Source organism: Schistocerca cancellata, chromosome 8 (assembly GCF_023864275.1).
Source record: "Schistocerca cancellata isolate TAMUIC-IGC-003103 chromosome 8, iqSchCanc2.1, whole genome shotgun sequence".
Taxonomy (NCBI): Eukaryota; Metazoa; Arthropoda; class Insecta; order Orthoptera; family Acrididae; genus Schistocerca; species Schistocerca cancellata.
The window spans coordinates 227,391,824-227,411,653 of record NC_064633.1 but is presented as its reverse complement, the minus strand read 5'-3'; the positions used below and the strand labels follow the sequence as shown (position 1 = coordinate 227,411,653).

Genomic DNA, 19,830 nt, shown 5'->3' with positions numbered 1-19,830 from the left:
CTCGCCGATCGTTCACGAGTCGGCTGTGTGTGTGTGTGTGTGTGTGTGTGTGCATCGACTCCCAATTTGTCTTCGTGTGTGTTTAATTACTGTTGGGTGTCGTTCAAGTCACGTGCAGTGTTTGTCGGGTTGTGTGTGTAGTTAGTGTTATTTCCATTAATGACTGTCTGAGCTGTTGTCGGCATTCTGAGAGGAGTCGATCTGTTGTTGCGGACCAGGGAGGATATCTCCGTGCGGCGCGGTCGGTTGGGTCCGCTGCCGATCCCTGCGCAGTTTCGGACCGTGTGGGGAGCTGTCCGATCGCGACGAGCTTCGTGCCTCACCGAGCCAGGACGTGAAGTTCGCACGTACCGGTTGGTGTCAAGCAAGTCGTTTTGTCGGTCGGTCCGTGGCTGTCCCTTGGTTGGGTTCCGACGGATCAAGTGTAGTTGGGCTCACCACCTGTCTCACATAAGCGAACGAGGGCAGACCGATCTCCCTGGAGGCTTCTGAGTGCCAACGGTGTTTAATTATCCGTTGTCAGCTACCTTAAATTTAAGGCTTATGGTTATTTTTTATTTTTCTTAAAAATTTTGCAAAATTAAATTTTAAATTTGTCTTTCAAGCTTAAACATTGCGGCCTTCTGCCTTTAAAAGATTATGGTAATATATTTTAAACTTTTGAAACTTAATTGTGGCCTTAAGCCATTGGTATTGCACCTTGCATATGTATGTTCTATTAGCTTAGCCTTAGGGCTTTCCACGTAGCCATGACACCTTTTTTAATTTATTTGATTTGCCTCCTTAATTGCATGTTAATGTTGTTGATTTTTAAGATTTCTTGTTGTTAAATATTCTGACCTTCTGCCTTTAGAGTCTATGGTAATATATTCTAAAATTTTGAAATTTAATTGTTGTCCTCAGTCATTTGTATTCCACATTACATATGTTTGCTGTTTTTTTAAATTATTTTATTGCTATCTTAATTGAATTTTTATCTTGTTGATTTGTTAATATTTATTGTTTGGAGGCCTTCAGCCGTAAAAGAGTTGCATTCGGTAAAGGTCCGGCTAAGTGCCCCTTTGTTTGTAAAGGTTATTAAATTACAATAAATTACAATTAGAAGGTGGAACTGACCACAACCTATTTGGCCCTTTCGACAATCCTAATTACCTGTTCTGCCCAGCGGGTTTAGAGGGCGTATCAGTAAGATTTGATCCCAATTTGTGACGTACAAACATTGATGAACAGAAGAAAATGGACAGGGTCTTCAGCTTTCATTGAGACGTATTATGAGATCCATATTTTGTGCAAACGATCGGCATAGGGATATGTTGCATCAACTTGATTTGTAGACGTATTCAGGAGAACTGGGTTTCATATTCCTGCCTAATACAGGTTTAGATTTTGTTTGGTCTCCTTGAATCACTTAAGACAAATTCTAGGATGAGTCCTTTGAAAAGCACACAATGGATTCTTTTCTCCATCCTCTCCTGGAGCAAGCTTATGGGCCATATGTACTGTCCTCGTCGTCGTTGGATCGTTTCATCTTAGTGTCCCTTACTGTTTAAGGCAAGCAATTATCACTCCATCATCGATTGTTTCCACAACTGTTGTGTCAGATTTCAATAGATATCCAAAAATGGGCCAAACAATACTTTGACAAGTTTGAGAAGAAGCATTCACTACCAGCTTGCAACAGTTTCATGAATAGTGAATTACACTTGTCTCGGTCGCCAAAACGTTTCCTTCATTTTTCGCTTCTCACGACGCGTTTCAGTATCATCATCCACAGATATGTGGCACAAAATTTCAACATAAGAAAAACTAGAGGAAAGTTCAATAGAAAGATACAATGAAGCTAATTAACACGTCTTGCGTCGTCACACAGTATCTTGCCATTTGTAGCCGCTTCTTCATAACATCAGTGCCCAAACTGACTCATGACCTATAGCATGTTACAAGGAAAACATCTTTGTCACTAGAATGCGCTAGAGATGTTATCCAAATGCCAATTACAACAGACATGTCAGTAACATGTCAACACGTAACTGAGGTACATGTAATCTTAAAACTCATACACTGTACATCAGTTAGGAAGGATAATGAGCGACGGTCGAAAAATTTGTAGTATGGAACCGTAAATGCATCTACATTACAATTTTGGCAATTGCGGTACATTTTAAGTAAATTACATTCAGGGAAATTCTGTACAACTTGAGTAACAAACTTCCAACACCACACATTCAAAAATAACACAAATTACGTTTCAACTAACCATCAAGAAGCATCGTGCACGACAGTAAGTAAATGTCGGGTGACTAGGGCCTTCCTTCGGTTAGACCGTTCGCCGGGTCCAAGTCTTTCGATTTGACGCCACTTTGGCGACTTGCGCGTCGACTGGGATGAAATGTAAATGATGATGATTAGGACAACACAACACCCAGTCCCTGAGCGGAGAAAATCTCCGACCTAGCCGGGAATCAAACCCGGGACCTTAGGATTGACATTCTGTCACGCTGACCACTCAGCTACCGGGGTCGGACATGACAGTAAGTGATGAAACGTAACATTTATAAAATAGGGAAAGAGGCAGGAAAGTTTATTACAACAGCTCAGTAGGGTACCACTACTTTATCTGAAATGGTGTGTGGCGCAAAGAGAAAACATAAGTAACTTTATGGCATATATTCTGTGACAGTTGTCACGGTGCAGTTCTTATCGACATCCCTAAATATTAAGATTCTGGTACATTCAATTACAAAAGAAAAGCACAACAGCTGAAAATATTTATAGCACGGAAGCCATCCCCATACCACGTTACAACTTATACGACATGATCCAATTTGAGCACTGATGTTATAAAATAATGTTCATCGATGCAAGATACTGGCTATCAAAGTAAGGTGTCTAACTCAGCTTCTCTGCGTCTTTGTTATGAAGTTTTCTCTCCTTTGTTTCATGTTACAGTTTTGGTGATATCATAACCAGCCACGAGAATGAAAAGTAAAGGAAAATGTTTGGCGACCAACACAAGCGTAACTCCTTAGTGCCAAACATGGTGGCAGATACCCTAAAAGACTTCCTGTCTAATGTGATGAAAATTCATGAATATTGTAAAATATGGGTTGCAGCCCAGATAAATGAAGAGAGTTTGTTTATAAGTTCTGTTTTCCATGTTTTATGATACAATTTAGCGAAATCTTTAGACTCACACGGAAGTCGAAGGATGGCGATATGCACAGATAGGAATGGCGGTAGTATCGTATACACAAGGCAAGAAAGGGCGGTGCATTTGCGGAGCTGTCATTTGTACTAAGGTGATTCATGTGAAAAGGTTTCCGACGTGATTACGGCAGCACAACGGGAATCAACAGACTCTGAACGTGGAATGGTAGTTAGAACTAGACGCATGGGACATTCCATTTCGGAAATGGTTAGGGAATTCAGTATTCCGAGATCCACAGTGTCACAGTGCAGCGGCGGTTGTGTAAAACTGTTAGTGGGAACAAACAAGCAACGCTGCGTAAAATAACCGCGGAAATCAGTGTGGGACGTACGACGAATATGGACAGTTCAAATGTGTGTGAAATCTTATGGGACTTAACCGCTAAGGTCATCAGTCCCTAAGCTTACACACTACTTAACCTAAATTATTCTAAGAACAAACACACACACCCATGCCCGAGGGAGGACTCGAACCTCCACCGGGACCAGCCGCACAGTCCATGACTGCAGCGCCTTAGACCACTCGCCTAAGAATATGGACAGTGCGGCGAAATTTGGCGTTAATGGGCTATGGCAACAGAAGACCAACCCGACTTCCTTTTCTAACAGCGCAACATCGCCTGCAGCGCCTCTCCTAGGCTCGTGACCATATCGGATGGATCCTAAATGACTATAAACCTTGGCCTGGTGAGATGAGTCTCGATTTCAGTTGATAACAGCTGATGGCACGAGTGTGGCGTTGATCACCTGAAGCCGTGGACCCAAGTTTTCAACAAGACACAGTGCAAGCTAGTGGTAGCTCCACAATGGTGTGGGCTGTGTTTTGCATGGAATGGACTGGGTCCTCTAGAGCAACTGAACCGATCATTGATGGGAAACGGTTAAGCTACTTGCATACAATTTGGTGCCATTCATGTACTTCATGTTCCCAAACAACGATGAAACTTTTATGGATGACAATGCGCCATGTCACCAGGCCACGATTGTTCGCAATTGCTTTGAAGGACATTCAGGATAATTCGAGCGAATGATTAGGCCATCCAGATAATGGGACATGAATCCGATCGAACATATATGGGACACAATCGGGAGATCAGTTCGTGCACAAAATCGTGCACCGGCAACACTTTCGCAGTTATGGATGGCTGTAGAGGCAGCTTGGCTCAATATTTCTGCTGGGGTCTTCCAATGACTTGCGAAGACGATGCAACGTCGAGTTGCTGCACTGTGCCGTGCGAAAGGCGGTCCGACACGATGTTAGGAGGTTTCGCTTGACTATTGTCACTTCAGTGCATATTTAGGCTACAAAAATAAATTAAAAGTATATTTTTATGTAACATGCGATACCTCACCTAATCCTAATATATTTGAATACTGCAATATTCAGAATTCTCTACGCTAAGGTTATTAACATATTATCAATTATGAAAATGCTAAATACATGCAGGTATCCGTCTTACGTAAGTATGAGCATCGCTAGGGCCATGTTGCGGCGAGGTATCCGGATGACCTTGGGCTGTCCTGTGGTCCCAGACGTGAGGAGTGCGACGGCGGGGGCCGTGTTGTTTCCTTGCAGCCCCTGGGCTCTGCTCATCAGCAGGTGTTCAGCATCAGGCACTGCCTCGGCAGTCCCCAACACCAGAAGGGGGCAGCCAGTCGGCCTGGCGTCGGAAACGGACTTGGTGGCCTGTGGTTCGCATAGCACCGCTACTGGCTTCAGCTCCTGTAGCGCTTGGCGCAGGCTCTCTGCAGTGAAAAGATAACCGCGATGCTTTTTTTATTCATCTGTGTAGTTATTTTAAATGGCTTCAAGGATCTACAAGACTGAGGCAAAAGCTGCCCTAACTTCAGTAACAAAATCAGCTTCTTAAAAAACAAAATTGAGATATGTCAGTCAGAAAAGTCACAGATAGTCATTGCAGAATAAGGAGAAAGTATAAGTGTGAAAGTGTGTGAAATCTTACGGGACTTAACTGCTAAGGTCATCAGCTCCTAAGCTTACACACTACTTAACCTAAATTATCCTAAGGACAAACACACACACCCATGCCCGAGGGAGGACTCGAACCTCCGCCAGGACCAGCCGCACAGTCCATGACTGTAGCGCCTTAGGCCGCTCGGCTAATGCCTCGCGGCTGAGAAAGTATAATAGCTGATTATTGCTCCTGAACGTTTTGCATCAATCCGATATATCACGCAGGTGTGTTGCTATTCTGACTGTTCCTGTGTCGTTCAGAAGGTCACCCCTGACAATGTATACATACAAGCATACAGTTACCACGAGCGCTACCTAAGGGTGGAAGGACGCACTCGAATGGACTGCAGCATTTCAATTGTAAGTATAGCATCAATATGGACGCACTTGAGACTTCTGTGGAACAGTTGAGTGAATATCCATCATACCATGGAGGACAATCGTGACCAACAATTCAGTCCATATCATCGCGTTACATGCAGGAGGCTTATCAACCATTCACGCTGCTCGAAGTAGGCACTAAGGTCAAAGGATATGGTGTGGACATGGAATTGGTTCCAATTGACAGGTACTACTGATGACTAACACAGCCTGTCCACGCTCGACATGTGCACAGGATGATCGATATCTGTGATTTCAGCGGAGAAATACTACAGCCAACCGACTACAAATAATTTTTAATACATCGACCTAGGTTTCGATACCTCTACGAATGTCTTCTTCAGAATGAAATTTTAACAACGGTCTGATGTTCATTACAAGGTATACGTATCAAATGCTGAAACATTTTTAATTCTTAATTCTTAACTTGAGCGTGTCTGCTCGTTATTTTGACTACTGCCTGCTCGCAAGTAACATTACGGTTGTTAAAATTTCATTATGACGAAGACATCCATAGAAGTGCCGAAACCCAGGTCAATGTATTAAAAACTATTTCCAACCGGTTTACTGTGGCATTTCTCCGTTGAAACTTATATACGGCTGCTAGAGACAGCCTTGCTTAAAACTGTGCAGTATCTACGACTTTTGAGTCAAAGAAACCGTGGGCTGAGTGCGCCAGAACTCAATTTGGCGTTCGAAGAGTCTACAGGATGCCATGTACCGTATCAAATGTTAGGAGACGATTGCATGATGCGAATCTTCACGACGAGCACCATGTGTTACACCACAACACCATGTTTTGCGTTACCGAAGCGGAAGAAATCATGCAAAAATGACGCTCAGTAATTGGCTTCGAGTATTGTTTACGGACGAAACTCTGATCTGTTCGTACCACGATAATTACAAACAAAGTGTTTGGCGACAACCCTGCATTATCAATCACCTGCAACACAGAGTGCCGCATACATATCAAAGATGTACTGGAGTGATGCTCTGGGGTGGCATTACATGAGACTACAGAACGGCTCTTGTGATGGTTGAGGGCAGTCTCACTCCGGTACAGGGATGATATTCTGCAAATAAAAATGGGAACGTATCGCCAGTATTATGGTAACGGTTTAACCTTGATGGATGAAAAATCGTGTGCTTATCGTGCTGATCTCGTGAACACGTTCCTTCAATATTCTAGGATCACCAGAATCAAGTGACCTTCCTGTTCCTCGGACATAAACCAAATAGAAGACGTGGGGAATCGATTGAAAGGAGTTGTTTTGGACGTCGACACTGACCAAGCATTCGGTGTAACACCACTAAAAAGTGGGCCAATCTGGACGAGGATTGAGTTGATGATTTCATCGATGGTATACAACACCGGATTAAAGCCATCATCCGAGTAAGGGGTTGTTACACCGCGTACTAGCCTTGTTCAGGAGTGCTGTGAATAATACCCCGGGGGAAACAGACGATTTTGCCGTTAACCAAATGTTTCTTTTTTTCCTTTTTCATTTGTCTGCACCCGGTAGCTGGGTGGTCAGAGCGATAGAATGTCAATCCTAAAGACCTGGGTTCGATACTCCTCTAAGGAACTGGGTGTTGTGTTGTCCCAATCATGATCATTTCATCCCCAATGACGCGCAAGTCGCCGAAGTGATGTGAAATCGAAAGACTTGCACCCGGCGAACGGTCTACCCGTCACGAGGCCCTAGACACACGACATTTTTTTTATTTGATGATCAGCAAGTTTTGCAAAATGAATATATCCGCAGGCTTCAAAGCCGGTTTCTTTTTCTCTGTCGCAAATTTTGAAATAAAGGAATGATGCACAACTTTTGTTGAACTTTACATATGAGCTGCACATGAAGTTCAAAACTGGAACATCAAAATAGACCTATTCAGTACCTGTGACTATACTACACAATGTCACTTCAATATATAGACAACAGATCGAGTACTACAAGTTAAGCATGTATGCCAACATTGTCTTCTAAACTGGAGGGTAGGTATATTTTCACTTATAATCCCAGAGATAATTTATTGTTAGATTGAGATGCATTACTTGTTGTGACAGATATCCTACATAAGTCAGAATGACATGATTCCAGTTCTCAGTTCTGTCACAGCCTTGACTTGTCCAGGGTGTCATTCCACTGAGGTGATGTAGGCAGTTTCAACTACAATCTTCCTTTACAATTGCAACAAGATCCGGTATTTTCTAGCCTTTGCATAGTTTTATACATTGGCTGTTAGCCAGAGACATAAACTGGATTGATATCAAAGGTCAGATAGTTCAAGTTCACTGAATCCGGTCTCTTCAGACCACTAGCTTACATTTATTATAGTAAAATTACAATTTAACGGCTCAGTCAAGTAGGAATTTGAACTCCCATCCCCCGACACGGATTTAGTTGGACTCTTGTCATTATCGACATCTCATAAGCTGAGTGTCAAACGGTGTACGTATAACTTTATCATTAATCTGTGCCTTTGTATGTCAGTAAATATTACATTTTGACAGAAGTTTAAATATATTTGATAGTTGTGTTTTCACATAGATATAATTGTTTTTGCAGTGCACATTTAATTTTAACACGAACTTCCTGTCAGTTTGTGCTATTATTCATGTTCTCCTTGTACAGTGACTCTCCCTTAATTATGTCATTTTTGTATTGTTAATTCTCATAATTTGCCAACATTCTTGATATCTTCAATTTTGTGTAAAAATTCTCACAGCATAGTACCTGGCCTATTACTCCATTTCTTCCTTCGATGTTTGTCTGCCAATCTCCACCACCCCCTCTCTGTCCATCTCCTCTTGTCCCTCTCTCGTCCATCTACTCGTCCTCTCTTTGTCAATCTGCTCCCCCCCTCCCCCCACTCCCCTCTGTCCATCTGCTCCTTCCCCCCCTCGGTCAGTATCCTCCTCCACCCTCTAACTCTCTCTCCTTCTCCGCCTCTCTTTGTCAATCTCCTCTTCCCCCTCTCTCTGTCCGTTTTCTGCTTGCCCTCTTCCTGTCTGCCTCCTCGTCTCCTCTCACCCTCTTATCTCCTCCCCTTTCCTTTGTTTTTCCCCCATCTCTATCTATACCCTCCTCTTCCTCTCTCTCTCTCGTCCTGTTTTGTCTCTCTGTCCAGCTCCTCCTCCCCCTCGCTCCGTCCACTTCCCCTTCTCCTATCTCCTCGTCCTGTCTGACGCTATCTAATCCTTTCTACTCTCTGTATGCCCTCCTTCTCTCTCCTCGTTATCACACTCATTGCAATACGAGGCTGGTAGTTCTTACCCCTATAGTATTCCTTAAAAGATTGTAACAAATATGTGTACCAAGTTTAATTAAAATCGTTCAAGTGGTTTCCCATATGCACATGACAGATATATTTCACATATATTTAACATGTTTTATGCGTTTTTGTACACATATTTCACCTCTATGTCTAGCGAATTTCGCCCTGCAGTTTCATTTTCGCGCCACTCAATGCTTAAGACGTCGTGTGCTGATGTATGGGTGTAAGTAATTGAACAGGTACATCTAGTGGCATTTGTGCCCGCTATCTGCGAAATGTGTTGTGAGCAAAATTAGCAGCAAAGCAGTAATAAACTAAAACATCATGTATGATGCGGCAGTTTATCATGCATCTCAGTGTTCATGAGATCATACTTTCTAAAGTATGTGTCGTACAAGTATATATTTTTCTTGGTACATTCATCTGCATATGTGGATGCCATCTGCAAAATGTGTTGCGAATAGAGTTAGTAGTGAAGAAGTAATAAATTAAAACGTCATGAATGATGCTGCAGTTTTTTTCTCGCACCTCAGTATTTGACGCCATATCTTTTGAACTATGTGTCATACAGTGATACATTTTTGTACGTACATTCAGCGGTCCGCGAAAAGTATTACGAGAAGAGGTAATAAATTTAAAGCTGTTGCAAGATGCGGCAGTTTTTCACTCATCTCAGTTTTTATGATACCATATCTCCAGAACTAAGTGCCGTACAATGAAGTAATTTTTCTTGTACATTCAGTGGTATATGTGAACACTATATGAGAAAATGTGTCACTAATACAGTGGATGGTAAAGAATTAATAAATTAAAACGTCATGCTTCTTTTGGCAGTTTTAGTGGATGAACAGCGAAAATGTAGAAAGGGATAAACTTACTCCTTTTACTATTTTTTGAGTGCCGTCAGCAAGAAAAAGGTTCGTAAAGGTTTGAAATTATTGTAAAGTTTGTTGCAAGTCTCTAAATGCCCTCATTCTCTAATACTGGGTGTCTAAAGTATGGGTATTCTCGCGTTGTGGGCGACACTGCTTTTTCACTCCCACCCACACTTAGGAGGAAATGTGGGACAGACGTACGAAATGTTCAAATGTGTGTGAGTTCTTGAGGGACCAGACTGCAGAGGTCATCGGTCCCTAGACTTACACACTACTTAAACTAACTTCAACTAACCTATGCTAAGAACATCACACACACACACCCATGCCCGAGGGAGGACTCAAACAGACGTACATGAAAGTACGTACGTGAACATTACAAAATCGACAAACTTCAGTGACAGACTCCTGACTAGAAATGGATGGAGAAAAGGTCCTATGAACATGTATCTGTAAATGGACGGTGTTCGGGCAACGACAACAAATCGTCCCAGAACACAGTAAAGAGCTGCATCGTATCCACATAGCAACAGATGCTCGAAGTGGTCTCCATGGGATGCAACGCGTTCACACATACCTGTCATGCAGGATAGACATAATCGTACTTACATACACCATGTTGGTGGGTCACTTACCAAGTGCTTCATTTTAATATCATCTGCTGCTCCAAATATGTGTATGCACAGTCCGCCACCTCTCTGCACGTTCGTCTGTCTGAAGGCACCCATGATCACACAGATGCCCAAGAATGTTGTGTGATGTGGTTGGTGTATGATGTGCTGCCTCTAGATCGTTTCCAATTGCTCGGTCGTACACAAACACCATCTCGGCTTGTTCCCGACATGAACACCGGACCATTCTACTGCTTACAGTACACTCCGTCATCAACAGCATGTAAAACGCTATGAACACACGGCACATGGTCAGAGGAACTTTTTCATTCGTCAGGGCGATCTACCGTGGCAGCACTGTATTTCTGGACATATGCTCATAGGACCTTTTTTCTTCCATTACCAGTCAGGAATCCGTCCCTACAGTTGTCGGTTTTATTAATGTTCACCCTGTATATATATACATCCATTTTTATAATTTGTATCAATTACATGAAAGGAAATAATAAAAAAAAACAAAAGACTTACGAGGGTAATCCCAAAAGTAAGGTCTCTTATTTTTTCATAAGTACATAGACCTGTTTATTTCTACAATGGTTTATATCAGTTTGTAGCTTCAACATTTAGCTATTTTTCTACATAATCACAATTTCTGTCGATGCATTCTTGTAGGCGCTGTGGCAGTTTTCGTATGCCCATGTCATACCAACTCGCTGCCATGCTGTTCAGAAAGTTATGAACCTCTTCTTTCACCTCGTCGTCGCAGCTGAATCGCTTTCCGGTCAAATGTTCTTTTAACCTAGGGAACATGTGATAGTCACTGGGCGCTAAGTCAGGACAATAGGGTGGGTGGGTGATATGTTTCACGGAAACTGTTGCAGGAGAGCAAGAGTTTGCCGAGAGATGTGTGGGCGAGCATTGTCGTGGAGAATGTGTACGCCCTTGCTCAACATTCCTTTTCTCCGGTTCTGAATTGCCCGTTTAAGTTTTTTCAGAGTCTCACAGTACCTGTCAGCGTTAATTGTGCTCCCAGTGGGCATAAAGTCGACCAACAATACCCTTTTCCGATCCCAAAAAACGGTTGTCTTGACTTTACCGGCAGACTGTGTTTGTTTGAATTTCCACGGCTTTGGCGAAAAAGGATGCCACCACTAGCGTGATTGTTGCTTGGTCTCAGGTGTAAAGTGGTATGCCCAGTTTTCATCACCCGCGACAATTGAGTCCAGAAAGTTGTCCTGTTCGGCTGGAAGGCGGTGAACAAATGCGTGGGAAGCATCAACTCGTTGCCGTATGTGATCCTCAGTCAGCATGCGTGACACCCATCTTTCGCACACCTTCCGGTAGTTCAAGGTTTCCATTAAAATTCTGTAAGCGGTGCTTCGGGAAACCTCAGAAACCAACGTGCAAAGATCATCCAGGGTAATCCACCGATCTTCACGCATGCTTTGCTCAGCCTTTAACACTGTCTCCTCAGAAACTGGCGGTCTCCCGCTTCTTTGTTCGTCGTGAATTTCGGTCCGACCAGCTACAAACTCTCTACACCACTTACGAACATTTTTGACATCCATGCACGACTCACCATACACTTCCGTCAATTGGTCATGGATTTCAATCAGCGCAGTGCCCTTTGCGTTCAAAAACCGAATAAGTGCGCGCAATTCGCACTTGGCGGTAACATCCAACGGGAGATCCATTCTCAACGGTTGCCAAGCCAAGACTGAGCGCCTCAGCGCGGCGTGCGCAAAAAAATGGTTCAAATGGCTCTGAGCACTATGGGACTTAAGTGCTGTGGTCATCAGTCCCCTAGAACTTAGAACTACTTAAACCTAACTAACCTAAGGACATCACACACATCCATGCCCGAGGCAGGATTCGAACCTGCGACCGTAGCAGTCGCGCGGTTCCGGACTGAGCGCCTAGAACCGCGAGACCACCGCGGCCGGCGCGGCGTGCGCATGTTCACACACAGCGCGTGAAGCACTCTTCATAAGAGTGTGACCAACTGCCACACAAACAGAGTTTTGTACTTATAAAAAATAGGAGACCTTACTTTTTGGATTACCCTCGTAGTTTAGGTCACCAGAACAGCTGTTAGGCACCCCCTTAAAAGAGCACAGTGGTCCCTTCAGAGCGCTGCAGATGGAGTAGACGTCTTACTAAATGGTTGTCTGACATTCTACCGCTACGTACGAGATGATGGCAGTGAAGTGGTGTGTATGTGCCAGTCGTTGTACGGATTCAGTGCAGTAAGACAGGTCGATGTGGAGACGGAGGAAAAGGGCCGATAGAGTTGTGTTGTTTGAATGTGCCCATGACGACACCATAAATGAAGTTGCCTGATTGCTGGTGAATAAACGTTGGCTGTCCAACATGTCTACAAGCAATGATCATAAAAAGATCCTAATCAACAGGAAATGGAGACGAGTGTCACATCCTGTCAAAGACAAGTTGTTTCACATCCGACAGGAACTTCTCAGATCAGTTAATGCAGTTCCATCTCAACCATTTCGAAGCGAGAGTCATGCAGGGACATTTGGAATTGGCAGAGCAAAAGACCGTTGCTCACAGAGCCACATAAGGCTACATCTTCAATGGCCCAAAGTAGACAGAAAGTGGGCTGTAGTTGACCGACGAGTTGTCGTTTGGCCTCTTTGTCAAACGATGCAAGGCGTCGGGTGCCCAGCCAGGTGTTTTTGGGGTGTTTTCCCTGTCATGACCCACTCAGATTACTGTTAACCTGAACCAGGCTGTCTATTTCTTTATTCTTGATGACCAGTTATTGATCTTGCTACTAGATCTTCATGACGAGTACGCTGTGGACACTCATGTCAGACCGCATCTCGTGGTCGTGCGGTAGAGTTCTCGCTTCCCGTGCCCGGGTTCCCGGGTTCGATTCCCGGCGGGGTCAGGGATTTTCTCTGCCTCGTGATGACTGGGTGTTGTGTGATGTCCTTAGGTTAGTTAGGTTTAAGTAGTTCTAAGTTCTAGGGGACTGATGACCATAGATGTTAAGTCCCATAGTGCTCAGAGCCATTTGAACCACTCATGTCAACCGAGGTCTTTGCGTCCGTGTTCATGGGGCTGCACGAATTCGATGCGTGTTTGGTGAGCAATCTGTTGCATTTCGACTGGCCCACAAAATCACCCGAATCTAACCTAGTAGAACGGTCTCGGACTATTGGGAACAGCGGGGAAACTCAGTAAACAACAATCGCATCAATTTTGGAAGCTGTATGGGCTGTGATCAACAACAAGTGGCTTCATGTCGATATGGCATACCTCGAGAAACTTGTGCACCCTATTCCTTACAGAACCAGAATCATTATTAACACTATAGGCGGTTTCTAATGGCATTGTTCAAATGGCTCTAAGCACTATGGGACTTAACATCTGAGGTCATCAGTCCCCTAGACTTAGAACTACTTAAACCTAAATAACCTAAGGACATCACACACATCCATGCCCGAGGCAGGATTCGAACCTGCGCCCGTAGTAGCAGCGCGGTTCTGGACCTAGAACCGCTCGTCCTCAGCTGCCGGCTCTCATGGGATGAAAGTGACTTTCCTTGGAGGTGATTTTTTGCCTGGTGTGGATATTGGAGAATGGTGTAGCAGAGTCAGTGAGAGGGGTAAGAGAGAGGCAGCGCTAGTCATCTATACCGTGAGGCAGTGCCGCGTTGACGACGGCGCAGACGGCTCCCGAGCAAAGCGTGGCCAGCAGGGCTGGAGCGAAGAGCGCCGACCTGCCGACGCAGACGGCCACGGTGTCGCCCTCCCGCAGGCTGGGGACCGCCTTCTGCAGCGCCGACAGCTCCGCCGCCGCCTGCTGCAGCACCCTGTCGGCCCGCGACTCCTGGCCCACCACCACCTGCACCACAGCACACACACACAGTCTCATCAGCTGTACCACCCAGTCACCAGCCAACAGCAGGGCACTCACAGCTAATGCTGCAAGGCTTCATCGTCTGGGAGACCCAACAGGGTTAATGTTAAGTTTCTATTGAGGACCAATTAAGGTGGTACTAAACACATTGGACTCTCACATTCAGGAATATGTCAGTTAAAAGGCCCTAAAAAACCACACGCATTACGTCCTGCATCATTCCCTTAATCGCTGAAGACAAATGCAGGGGTGGCTTAGTCAAATATGTAGCCTTCTCCCAGTTCCAACTTGTGCCGTCTCTAATGATCTCGTCATCTACGGTATTTTGCACCTTAATTTTCCTTTCCATAGGAAATTTTTCAATCAGTTCAAACTAAATACTCCGAAAGTGCACATGTAATCGATCAGACCATGTAAGGTGGACTCTGTTAATAGGATAAACTGAAGTGCACCCATGGACAATGTAGTCATTCTCAAAGATCCTTGAAGAATCAAACGAGGAAAGGATAAACAGCCACTCTCTCGTGCTAGGCGCCTTGTCCGTTTCTCCTAGTCTGGCAAGAGTGTGCCTGTACAGCAGTGCTTGCGCCTTCCAGGATTGTTCCCAATTTCTCTATCTGCGATAAGATGTTGAACCAGAATGTATGTTCCTCTGACTAAAGTGAAATGATTTATTTTGTAAATTATAGAGTGCAGCGATCAGTCGTCCTCTTTAAACTTTTTTTTTAATTGTGCAGATCTGTATTTCGGCTACAAGCTAGTCGTCCTTTGAGGAGTTTCCAGAACCCCACATTTTTCAGAACAACCTGATCATTAATCAGATTGCTGTCGGAATTTTCGTAATGGCAGAAGATCTCGAGATCTTCCAGGAGGTCGAGGAATCTGCAATAACCTGAAAAATGCGCGGTTCTGGGAATGTTCGAAGATTTGTTGCTGGGAGGCGGTGGAAGGTTTGACCTTGTCATTTTGATACCTTACAAACAAGGTAGGCCAGCAGAGGCCCATAGACGCCGATCTTCGGCCAGAGAAAAGACACACAGTACAAAAGGAATACAGAGAAACAAACATACATGGAGGACAAAAACGGGAGATAAACATAGTAAAAATAAACGAAGTCGTCCACTGGCGCACTGCTCCGATAAGAAACGTTCAACACTGCACACAGTGGAGAATGCAGAATGTCACACGTGAGCAGAGGAGCTCGGACGGAGAGACACTGATGCAGTGACGGGACGACAAACACGAGCACTGCGGCAACGATCTCTGGCACACGAAGACGCACAGTTCACACAAAAAAGCCGGGGCCTGCTAGAGGGAAGAGGTGAGGGTAGGAGGGAGAGGGGCGAGGGAGGGGGTTGATGCCAGTGGGAGAGAAGAACGGAGGGGGAGGGGGGTAGGGGGTGCGTGGAAGCCCAGTGAGGAGTGGAGGAGGGAGGGAAGGAGGAAGTAAGGAGGGAGAGAAGAGGGTGCCCTGGAGGAAAACCACAGGGGGAGGAAGGGAAGGATCAAAGTTGGTAGGAGGCATAGATGGAGGGGATGAGGGCATCATCAGGGAGGCCGTAGATAGTGAGAAAGAAATCGAGGAGACGGAAGGAAGGGGTGGTTTTGCCTACAATGACGAGCCATCTTGCCAATATGTAGCAGCCATTTGCATCATATTATACGAGTAAGATGATTATAATTCCGAACCAACACAACTTCTTCCATGATATGTTAGTTCAGATGCATAAACAGTATTATTAACAGCAATTCAATACATTGACTGTTTTGCATTTACAAGGAAAATCGATTTTAAGGGATAAAGAGGTTAGCGGAATAGCCAAATTGCACCAAACAAGCATCTGACTGACACTTGACGCAATCTATGAACTATTTAGTAAATATGATGAGCAATATACTTACTATGTTTTAATAAAGAGAGATATAATATAAAGATAAATATATGAAAGCCATATCAACTAACAGGTATATACAGCACGTGTCTTTTTGTGCTTTAGAAATTTTTAAAAAAATTAAAAAAGTTTTACCCACCTGACGTTATTTAAATGTTTTGATAATAATAAAGGACTCGCAAGGAGTGAACATGGAAATTTTATTACTTGCTGGCAAATATGAAATGAGTCGGACGACAATGTAAGATTTTTACTTATGTTTCATTTTATGTAATTCTCACGCAAATTTTAAGTGGTTTACTTCCCTTGAAGTTTATATACGTTGTTCAAGTAGATGGTGCCATGTAACCAACTGATGCATTCTTCATACAGCCTGCCTTCCGCAAACAGTAGTATTGAATGAACTGTAGATGAAGCCCGACCAACAGGAAATTACATGCATTGAGCGGAAATAATAGTGATATGCAATATACAAACCATATGAGTTAAGCCATTATTTATAACTTCTTATGACATCATCTAACTATGTACTTCTTGTATTCTTAGCACTGAGAGTGGATAGCTTGTAGCCGAAATCTAGATCTGCACAATAAAAAAAAAAGTTTAAAGAGGACGACTCATCGCTTCAATCTATGATTTACAAGTCAATATAACAGTAGCTGAGTGCAACAGTTTTTTGAATGGAAGGTAACCTGATGATAATTTATTTTGTCTTGCAGGTTGGTATATTGTATTTAGTATTTTATCCATCCTCAGAAACTGTAGGCGTATATAACGAAATAATAAGCAACTAGCTGCATAAAATAAATTTCATTTCCTTACTGGTTTGGGGAACTTAGTGCTCTTCTTCAGAAAGTTATACTTAACGTATTGTTTGCGAGTGTCACCAATGAGATCTTACAGGTTTGTTGACACTCGCAAATGATGCGATGGGTATAACCTTCTGAAGAAGGGCACTAAGTGTCCGAAACCGATCAAGTTAAATTTCATTTATGCAGATGATAGCTTATTACTTCGTTATATACATCCTTTGTATTTAATACAAGTGTTTAATTTTGTGATGAATTTTTATAAAATTTAATGACTCGTTTACATAGTTTACTGTAAAGAAGAAGGAAAAAAAGAAAAGAAAAGAAACTTGGAAGAGCCGAGGTGCTGATAAATAGTCTACTCCTCTCAAATACGATTAAATGTCGACACTTGAAATCTTAATTACCTTCAACATTTTCACATCCTCTATATTTGTTATTTTAATAATCTATCATGACAACGTTATTATTCATAAAATTCTGAGAGACAGTTAAATGGATCCTATGAAGTCAGTGACGTTTCAACAAAGAATAATTGAAACTCATAAATTCCTTGCATAAGCGAAGTGTCTTCGTCATAGGCTAATTGTCTGGAATGATTTTATATACTTCAGGTCCAGCAAAAGTCACACCCACTGTGCAGAAGGAACTCAATGATTAATACAACTCATTGCTATGGTGGTCGGAAAGCGAGAACGCTTCTGGGCCACTTCATGGATAAACACTTTCCTTAATCGTTCATCAGTAACGAAGTTCCCTAGTCGGTCATCAGTGGCGGAAGGTGCATTTTCCAAAGTATGTTTCGCTTCGGAAAGCGATTTGTGAAAAATTATTGGCTTGTTATAAATACCACAGCATATAAAATAAACCCAACGGAAGCTACTCTGGCTATTAGAATGGAAATAATACTAACAAAAGATCGTGTCAGGAAATAAGACTAAGCAGATGGGTGTAATCAGAGTAAGAGGGGGAAGCACCAATGAATTCTTTGTTACTGTGCCAAACGACAGGCAGTCCATACACAAATGCGTTGATGAGTTGTGTAAAAACACGAATTTGAATAATTCCCACAAGCCGTTTGGGACTCCTCGAGCATTAAAGTAAAGCGACGTGGACCTCAGCTGAGTGCAGTCAGTAGCGCTTCAAATCCGGTGAAACAAAGAGAGCAGGTAATTATAGTTCAGGATTTCTGATTTCAAAGAGGTTAATATGATCTAGAGGGAGTGAAGGCTCTCTGTTTTCAGAGCCTAGATGAGTGCTAACTCTGTTTCGAAATGAGTCGTCAGGTCAAGATATTTCCTGAATGCTATTAGATGGCATGGGACAATCAATTTTGTGAGTTAACTAGTGGAAAAGGTTGATCTGAGTCCAAAATAGCGTGATAAAACGGCCTGCTTTGCACGCAAATTGCCAGGTGAGCAATGGCCACAAATGTTTATCGAGTATTTTTGTCGCTGTTGTGTTCTTCATTCCAAAGACTGATTTGATGCAACTCTCCACGATAGTCTCTTCGTTTCTGCGTAACTGCTCCAACTTCTGCCAACTCCGTCTATTTGACCTTGCTTGCCCAACTCAAGACTTGGTCCCTCTAAAAATTTTTTGCTTACCACACTTTCCTCCTTTACCAAATAAACTACTCCTTCACGCTTCAGAATGTTCCCTTTCAACCAGTCATTTCTGTTATTCGTGTGGTGCTGGGAATTTCTTTTCTCCACAATTCGATTCGGTACCTCTTCAATAGTAATCCGATCTAGCTACTATCTAATCTTCAGCATTCTACAATTGCACCACAGTTAAGAACCTTTACTCTTCTCGTCTGAACCTCGCCGCCCTTATTTCACTTTCCCACCAGGCTACATGCCAGAAAATTACCTTCAATAAAGACTTCTTAACACATTCATTTATTTTCGATGATTAGGAGTGCAGTCCCGACTTTGGGCCATATATGCAAATATGCATATATGTATGAGGCGGAAATATGGGCCTCATGGAAAAAGGGTGACTCGTCTGAGTCACGAATTTGACTCTTAGTCTGATCACGAGGTGTGACCATTAATTGCACGTGTTGATCAACGAACTATACTTGACGGGATGTATCTGGAACATCTTAGGTGACTAGATAGTTAATAGACAGGAATACAATTAAATACTTAGCTTTAATTCAGCATCAGCGGTGAACGTCGATCGTGACTTTGTACAATAATATTTACAAGTGCAGTTATAGACTTCTTTACAGTTCTGATTGCTTCACACATATAGATCAATTGGTAATGCATAAACTGAATGGGGCGCCTGGCTAGGTCGTAGCTACTGACTTAGCTGAAGGCTATGCTAGCTAGCGTCTCTGCAAATAAGATCTCTGAAGCTATAACAAGTGAACCATTCCTAATCAATTCGGCTCTAGAACTGGCCAGTGCGCTAACTTGTTTCCTAAGACCAGCCGAGTGGCGGCGCTCGGTCTGCTAGCGTCGACAGTGGCGACTCGCGGGTCCGAGGTATACTGACGGACCGCGGCCGATTTGAAGCCTACAACCTAGCAGTGTGGTACCTTGCGGTGACACCACATGCACTCTATCCATTCCTCAGACTCTGTCAGGAGGAGGCCACGCCCCATTCCTAAGACTAACCACTTTCTATGATGTCCTCATGCCCCTCCCCTAAGAAGCTCTCCTTGGCCAATCGGACAGGTTCTAAGTCGACACACATATTTATATCTCCCAGTCACAACCCTGTATTTTGCCAACCACTAAAAGAAACGTTTGGAGCACAGCGTTGTGTGGTTTTCGAAACATGGACAGGGAAAACTGGAAAAGAGAATAGAAGCATTTGAGATGTGGTGCTACAGAAAAATACTGAAAATTAGATGGACTGATAAAGAACAATGAGCTGCTCTACAGAATCCGCTAGGAAAGGAATATG

General features: G+C 43.3%; 1 protein-coding gene across 1 annotated transcript in view; it reads right to left on the bottom strand.

The window, feature by feature from the left end:
• The window catches only part of LOC126095479 (uncharacterized), a 91,345-nt gene that overhangs the window by 55,176 nt on the left and 16,339 nt on the right, over positions 1–19,830 (bottom strand). The window contains exons 2-3 of the mRNA XM_049910270.1: positions 13,988–14,195; positions 4,668–4,953 (exon numbers count right to left, since the gene is read on the bottom strand). Of these exons, the coding sequence (XP_049766227.1) occupies positions 4,668–4,953; positions 13,988–14,195 (494 nt within the window). The remainder of the gene's footprint in view (positions 1–4,667; positions 4,954–13,987; positions 14,196–19,830) is intronic.